At 60.0% G+C, this 7,185-nt stretch overlaps 1 protein-coding gene across 1 annotated transcript in view; it reads left to right on the top strand.

Moving 5' to 3' along the window:
- TMEM63C (transmembrane protein 63C) overlaps positions 1–7,023 on the top strand; it is an 11,456-nt gene extending 4,433 nt beyond the window's left edge. The window contains exons 5-22 of the mRNA XM_010148035.1: positions 27–169; positions 482–533; positions 764–872; positions 1,298–1,371; positions 1,477–1,557; positions 1,693–1,813; positions 1,931–2,064; positions 2,303–2,425; positions 2,884–3,037; positions 3,564–3,670; positions 4,468–4,554; positions 5,067–5,132; positions 5,251–5,413; positions 5,636–5,741; positions 5,945–6,112; positions 6,377–6,492; positions 6,658–6,729; positions 6,811–7,023. Coding sequence (XP_010146337.1) covers positions 27–169; positions 482–533; positions 764–872; positions 1,298–1,371; positions 1,477–1,557; positions 1,693–1,813; positions 1,931–2,064; positions 2,303–2,425; positions 2,884–3,037; positions 3,564–3,670; positions 4,468–4,554; positions 5,067–5,132; positions 5,251–5,413; positions 5,636–5,741; positions 5,945–6,112; positions 6,377–6,492; positions 6,658–6,729; positions 6,811–7,023 — 2,089 coding nt within the window. The remainder of the gene's footprint in view (positions 1–26; positions 170–481; positions 534–763; positions 873–1,297; positions 1,372–1,476; positions 1,558–1,692; positions 1,814–1,930; positions 2,065–2,302; positions 2,426–2,883; positions 3,038–3,563; positions 3,671–4,467; positions 4,555–5,066; positions 5,133–5,250; positions 5,414–5,635; positions 5,742–5,944; positions 6,113–6,376; positions 6,493–6,657; positions 6,730–6,810) is intronic.
- The last annotated feature ends 162 nt before the right edge of the window (positions 7,024–7,185 follow it).

The following is a 7,185-nucleotide window of genomic DNA, read 5'->3' as shown; positions in this document are numbered from 1 at the left end:
CTCACCCCCACCCGCCTCTCCCCCAGGGATGAGGAGATTCAGAGCAAGTGTGGAATCGACGCCACCACCTACCTCTCCTTCCAGCGGCACCTCCTGGTCCTGCTGATGCTGGTTTGCGTGCTCTCTGTGGCTGTCATCCTGCCCATCAACTTCTCCGGGGACCTCCTGGGTAGGTGCTTCCCCAGTCATGGGATGGCTCAGGAGTGTGGTGCAAGCTTTCCCAGCCTCGGGGCAAGCACTGCACTGCTGGGACAGGGAGCAGAAGAACTCCTCTGTCAGGAGCCTCCATGAGACCAGGAACCCACCAGCTGTGGGACAGGGGAACGCAAGCAGCAGGGAGCTTCCAAGGCAGTGGGGGCTTGGTGGGGACCTGGGAGATAGAAAAGGAGGGAGAAAAGACCAAAGCCACTAACGCTGCGGACACAGACATACACATCACACTGGGTTCCCTTAACCTCCTGCTTCTCTTCTTCCCCTGCAGGACACAATCCCACCCACTTCGGCCGGACAACCATTGCCAACATCCCAACGCAGTACGTGGTTCCCATGACCAGGAGGGGCTGTGGGTGCTGCTGCTGTGATGGGCACTGCGGGAGCCCCCAGGCATGGTGCTCCTCACAGCTCCTTGCCAGGGACAGGGACAGGTCCACGTGAGCAGCACGCCACTCGCGGTACCCTCCGAGTCTGTCCGCACCATGTGTGAGCACACTTGCAGCGGCCAGCATGTTGGCACTGCTCGCTGATCCCCTCTTCCCTGCTCCAGGGATCGTCTCCTCTGGCTGCACAGCATCTTCGCCCTCATCTATTTCATCCTCACCATCCTCTGCATGGCTCACCACTCCGTCCACCTGGAATACCGAGAGAATGAGAAGGTGAGCAACTGCCCCTCCTCCAGCCCTGCCTTGTTCAGCGCTAATGGACAACCCTGTGCTTTGCAGAAAGGGTGGTCCCAGGAGGTAGGGAGAGCTTTAGAAACAGCCTGGGAAAGACATGGCTGGTGTTCTCCAGCTTCTGAAGAAAGCCTGGCAGCTCAGAGACAGATTTCGCTCTCTTGCTGCCTTGTGTCTTGAGATTGAAGGTCTGCTGTGTCTGTCTGTCTGGGAGGTGGCAGCATCCAGCTGTGCCTCCGGGCTCTGGGAGTGGGCATGGAGCAGGTCTGTGCTGACCAGCCTCCAGGGTCGCAGTCGGTGCCCCGGCTCACTTCTGCCTTCCCAGCAGCTGTGCGAGCAGGGTGGCAGCGAGACATCCCACAGACCCCCAGCCTTACCCACCCCCTCCGCCCCTTCTCCTCCCCCAGGTCGCCCGGACACTGATGGTTACCCACATCCCCAAGGAGATCACAGACCCTTCCCTTATCATCAAGCATTTCCAGTGAGTAGCAGTGTGCCGCAGCCTCCCTGGGCGGCTGGCAGGCAGGTGGCAGGGGCTGTCCCTCTCCCCTCGGATCCTGGTGTCACCGTGTCCCTGTGCCCACAGCGAGGCTTATCCTAGCTGCACTGTCACCAATGTCCAGTTCTGCTTCGACGTGCGCAAGCTGATGAAGCTGGATGCGGAGAGGTGAGTGTGCGCAGATCCCTGTTACCGCTGCGGGTGGGTGTACTGCTCCTGCTCACCATGCCAAGGGGCCCAATCCATCTGTCTGTCTGTCTGCCACTTCCCGAATGACCCTCACCGCTGTCGGCTTCTCGGCAGGCGCAAAGCGATGAAGGGGCGGCTTTACTTCACCACCAAGGCGCAGAAAGAAGGGAAAATCATGATCAAAACTCACCCCTGCGCTCGCATCTTCTGCTGCCGCTTCTGTGGCTTTGAGGAGGTAGGAGGTGCGGGCAGGGCTGCGGGCAGCACACCCCCACCGTGGGCAAGGCAGAGCGTGGCAGCTCACCCGTGCTCCAGCCTGGCCAGCGCCGCACACCCCCGGCTGCTCCCGCAGGTGGACGCCGAGCAGTACTACGGGGAGCTGGAGGAGAAGCTCACCGATGAGTTCAATGCTGAGCGCAACCGCATCACGCTGAAGCGGCTTGACATGGCCTTCGTCACCTTCCAGGATGAGCGGATGACGGCTGTGTGAGTACCCCTCGTGCAAGGAGCATGGGGATGTCCCCAGCCTACTGACCACTGCTGCTGGGGAACCTCGCCGGCTTCTTCTCCAGCCAAAGCCAGGCGATGGGTCTGTCCCCGCTGCGCCCCTGCCGTCTGCACAGATGGCCACTCTGCTGGGGCTGTGGGAAGGGTGTCACAAGAAGTGGGGGGGTGGTCGTGAGCCCTTCGTCTGGACCTGACCCCTGGGTCCCTTCTCCTGCAGGATTTTGAAGGACTACAGCCACATTGGCTGCCACAAGCACCCGCAGCAGTCCTCTGTCACCACCGTGGTCAAGTCACACCACTGGGGCGTTCGCTATGCCCCTGCACCCAGCGATATCATCTGGTGAACCACCGTGGCGGGATGGAGGGAGGGGAGCGAGCAGCTGGGGGGAACCCATGACCGTACCTATGGGGAGCCCGTGCCCGTAGCTATAGGGAACCTGTGCCCATATCTATAGGGTGTTTTCCCAGGGTGGCAGGGGCTGACAAGCCCTCCTATGGCCACAGCGGAAGTCACCAGGGGTGAGTGGGGTGATCACCTCCTGGGTGGCAGGGCTCGGCCAGGCGAGGTTTGAGGTGATTGCCAGGCTCTGGTTTCTCCAGCCTGACTCCAAAGCCTTGTAGTACGGACCCCCTCCCCCATCTTTTTGTCCTGGGGGCTCTGCAGGTGTCAGTGCAGCAGCGTGGGGAGGGGGTGAGCTCAGACCAGTGACTGCCAGGATGCTTGGTGCAGGTAGTAGAAGCGTCAGGACACACAGTTTTTCTTCCATACCATGTCCGAATGATGCTTTCCTCTCACAGGGAGAATTTATCGGTCCGTGGCACATCCTGGTGGGTGCGATTCATCTTCCTTAATATCTGCCTCTTCGTCCTTCTCTTCTTCCTCACCACGCCAGCCATCATCGTCAACACTATGGACATGTTCAATGTCACACACCCTGTGGAGAGCCTCAAGGTAAGCCCTGTGCCAGCTTTCCCAAAGGGTGTCCATTTACAAGCTTATCCATGACCAAGGGAGGGCACCAACTCTATACTGGCCCAAGAAAATGAGCCATCACTGGGATCGACTTTGAGAGGCAAGGAGTGCTGATGCCTCTGCTTGCCATCCATCCCCTTCTTGTGTTTGCAGTGGCAGACCCTCGGGGCACCTGTGCAAACCTGAGCTGTGGTGCTGGTGTCCATGGGGGAGGGCGGATTGGTGTCCATGCAAGAGGGGAGGGATGGGAAGAGCTCCAGGAGGTGTTAGGAGCTGCCAACAGCACATCTCCTTCCTGCTCATTAACCTCTGAGCTGCTGGGCAGGCACAGGGGCTCAGAGTGTGCCCATGGTGCCTTTGGTTGGACTCAAGCTTTTATCTCCTAAAACAAACGCCCCTGCTTAGGGAGGGCATGCCCCAGTCTGCCCACTGCACACACTGTCCTGTGCCAGGAGGCCCAGGGAGCTGGCTTCTGAGGGGGTGTCTGGCATCTCTCCTCCTGCAGAACCCCATCATCACCCAGTTCTTCCCCACGCTGCTGCTCTGGGCCTTCTCTGTCTTCCTGCCCTTCCTCGTCTACTACTCAGCGTTCTTCGAGTCACACTGGACGAGGTACTGGGGCTGGCCCCCGTGCTCCCCTGGGGCTACAGTAGATGGGAGGAACCTCACTAAGACTCATGGGACCCAACCTGCAAGGAGGCAGGCAGTGGAGTGGCAGACGCCCCCAGAGCCCCGTGGAAAGAGCCCCAAGTCCATGCCCATTTCCTTGCCATAGCCCTGAATGCTTCCAGGCTGCTGATAAAGGCAAGTGGAGCTGGTATTAAGATGGGTCTGAAGAAGTTTGTGAAAGGGATGGTGTGATGGTGAACTAGCAGCAGCAGGGCCACAGCCCTGACTCAGCACATCCCAGCAGTGGTCCCAGCTGTCCAAGGTGGAGGTACGGGCTCAGGATGCTCAGACTCCTAGCAGCAGTAGCTCTGCCCAGCTCCTACAAAGTCCTCTCCCTGTTTTGACCCTCCACCAGCCCCCTGTGCCTGGTCTGCTGAGTCCTGCAGGAGCTTTGTCACCACCTCCCTTCCTTCTCTCAGGAAAAACGCAGGCTCCTGAACCTGTTGTAGACACCCAGCTGCCTCCTGTTGGGTGTTGACAACTGCAGCGATGATAGGAGAGGGCAGGGATGAAGGAGGTGAGAGGCTGGGTGGACAAGAGCTTTCACTCCAGCAGATTCCTTCCTGACCCTGGGAGAGGTTTTGCAAGGCCTCAGTAGATGCACAGATCAAATGCACGTGGCTTCCTGGGGTTGGGAGAAGCTCCTTGGTGAAGGGCAAGACCTGGCCCAGCCTCTCCTCCCCACTGGCTGCACTGCCTTGGAAAATGCAACATTCTTCTCTTGCCTCCCTTCTCTACAGGTCTAGTGAAAATCAGCTCACCATGCACAAGTGCTTCTTCTTCCTGGTGTTCATGGTCATCATCCTGCCCTCGCTGGGACTGAGCAGGTACAGGCCACCCTGCCGCGCTGCTCTCCCTGCTCACCGACATCCGGGCCCCTTGCCTCCCTCGATGGCCCCAAGGGGCTAAGGGCCCACCACCACTGAAACACGGCTCTCTCAGGGGAGGAAAACACTCACTCTTTAGCCATGCTAAGTTGCTCCCAGATGGCCATGGACAGAAAGCTTCCCTGCAGAATAGGAGGGGAGTGAAGCAGCTTGCCAGGCTGCCACGGCTGACTCAGGGGTGCTGGTGGTGCACTGCTTGGGGTCAGCCCTTCAGCAGACCCTGAAAGGACCAGGTCAGGTATCTGTGTAGTCCCAGCTATGGCAATCCTGACCATCCAGGAGGCAAGCACCCACACTGTGGTGGTCCCCTGTGGCAGAAGGGGCTGCTCTGGTGGTGTAGGGTCCAGAGGGTCTCACCCATGGGCAGGGGAAAGCACACACCCATTGGGTGCTCCCCGCATTACTCTGCAGCTTCTCCTCTTTCTGAGCTGCTCCTCTTCTCCCCCCTCCAGCCTGGACCTTTTTTTCCGCTGGCTCTTCGACACCCACTTTCTAGATGAGGCCAATATCAAGTTCCAGTGAGTAGCAGGGAATTCCCAACGCTCCCAGGCAAGCGGGAGTGCCCAGCGCCAGCTCCTGGTGGCTTTCTTGGCTGCCTGTCTGAGCATCCTCTTACCCTCTGCATCCCCGGGGCAGGTGTGTTTTCCTTCCAGACAACGGCGCTTTCTTTGTCAACTATGTGGTCACCTCCAGCCTGATTGGGACGGCCATGGAGCTGCTGCGTATCCCGGGCCTCCTCGTCTACACGGCCCGCCTCTGCTTTGCCAAGTCGGAGCCTGAGCGGCTCCACGTCAAGCGGGTATGTGGCTCTGGTCGCCTCTGAGCCTACACGAGCCCCGTTGCAGCAGGGACACGCTCACTGAAAAATCAGGCTGTCCTGGTCCTATGGGGAGTCTTGTGGGGATGTCTCCAGGCTTCGTGGGGGCTATCAGAGGGAGGAAATTGTGTGAGCCAGGGTGCAGAGACAAGTGCAGCCTTTGCAGTGGCAGAGGCAGTGATGATACTGTTGGTTGTGCCTCAGAGCCAAGCCTACCAATTCCAGTTTGGACTGGAGTATGCCTGGACCTGCTGCATCTTCTCTGTCGTCATGACCTACAGCATCACCTGCCCCATCATTGTCCCTTTCGGTGAGTATGATCCCACGATCCTGCTGCCCCCAGACATGCCAAGAACAGCCTGTCCCAGCCACCAGCAGCGGCATGGGAGCACCAGCTCCCCACATGGCACAGGAGGGCACCCCTGGGCATCATCCCCTGGGCCTGCCCTGCTGTCCCTGTGACCAGGGTGTCCCCATTGTCCTCCCCACAAATGGCCCCTCTCCTCCTACCAGGGTTGCTCTACATGCTGCTCAAGCACATGGTTGACCGGTACAACATTTACTACGTGTACATCCCCACCAAGCTGAATCAGCGCCTCCACGTCGCCGCCATCAGCCAGGTCGTGGTGGCTCCCATCCTCTGCATGTTCTGGCTGCTCTTCTTCTCTGTTCTGCGCCTTGGTAGGGAGAGCTTGGGGCTGCCACTGTGGAGGGTCATGTCTGATGCTTGGGCGGACAAGGTGTCACCCCAGAGTTAGGCATGGCTTGGAAGGTGGGAAGGGGGAAGGTGTGAGGGAGACCTGGCAGATGGGGGGGTGTCAGCTAGTGTTTTGGGAAGAGGGTTCAGAGCTTGTGAGACCCAAAGCAGGCACTGGCCTGGGGCCCAGCTGATGTGCAGCAGGTCCTTGGAGGCTCATATGCTGCCCCAGTGTCTCTGTGCTCCAGGTCCCACTCGCCCTGTCACCCTCTTCACCTTTGTGGTCCTCCTCTCCTGCATCATCTTCTCCTTCTTTGGCCTCTGCCTGAAGAAGCTGCAGCCACGGAAACCCTCCAGCTACCAGGTGAGTGAAGGCAGCTGCCTGTCCCATTCCCTTGCCCCACTGCTTCCCCTCCTCGCCTCTTGGGGTGCAATTGCCTTGGGGAGTCTGAGGCATCACCTGGCTGCCCCCCTGGCTTTGGCTGGGGACCCCCAAACCATCGGTTCCTCCCAGCCTCCCTCTCCCCAGATGTCTGACCAGTCCGAGGGCTCCTTCAATGATGTGGAGCGGAGCAGCGTTTCCTCCACCCCCAACTCCAACGTGAGTACCCCTCCCCAGCCCTGCCATGGCCACCCCTCCTCGCTCCCTGGGTCCCTGACCCCTCACTGCCCCGCGGGGCAGCTCTTTGTGGCCACCGTCCTGCAGGAGCCCGAGCTGAGCCTGACACCAGCAGCCTCCCCGGCGCACCAGTCCTATGGCACCATGGGCAACCACTTGGAGCCAGCAGACGACGGGGAGGACGGTGGGCTGCAGAGCTTTGAGACAGAGCTGGAGACAGTGGAGGGCGAGTACAGGAGTGGCCCCGTGATGGAGAACCAGTCCCGCTACCAGTGAGCATCCCCGCCGCCGGGGCAAGGACCAGCCGTCCGAGGAAGGAGCAGGAAGGAGCCTTCCCAGCACTGGTGGGGGCCACCCTGCTGATGGGGCAGGGGGCAACAGGACTGATGTAAGGGGGGGCCCCATCATGCAGGAGGTGGTGGGAGGCTTTGCCGGTCC

The sequence above is a fragment of the Eurypyga helias genome, unplaced genomic scaffold, assembly GCF_000690775.1.
Source record: "Eurypyga helias isolate BGI_N326 unplaced genomic scaffold, ASM69077v1 scaffold7163, whole genome shotgun sequence".
NCBI classification, from domain to species: domain Eukaryota; kingdom Metazoa; phylum Chordata; class Aves; order Eurypygiformes; family Eurypygidae; genus Eurypyga; species Eurypyga helias.
This window is presented reverse-complemented; position numbering and strand designations above follow the sequence as displayed.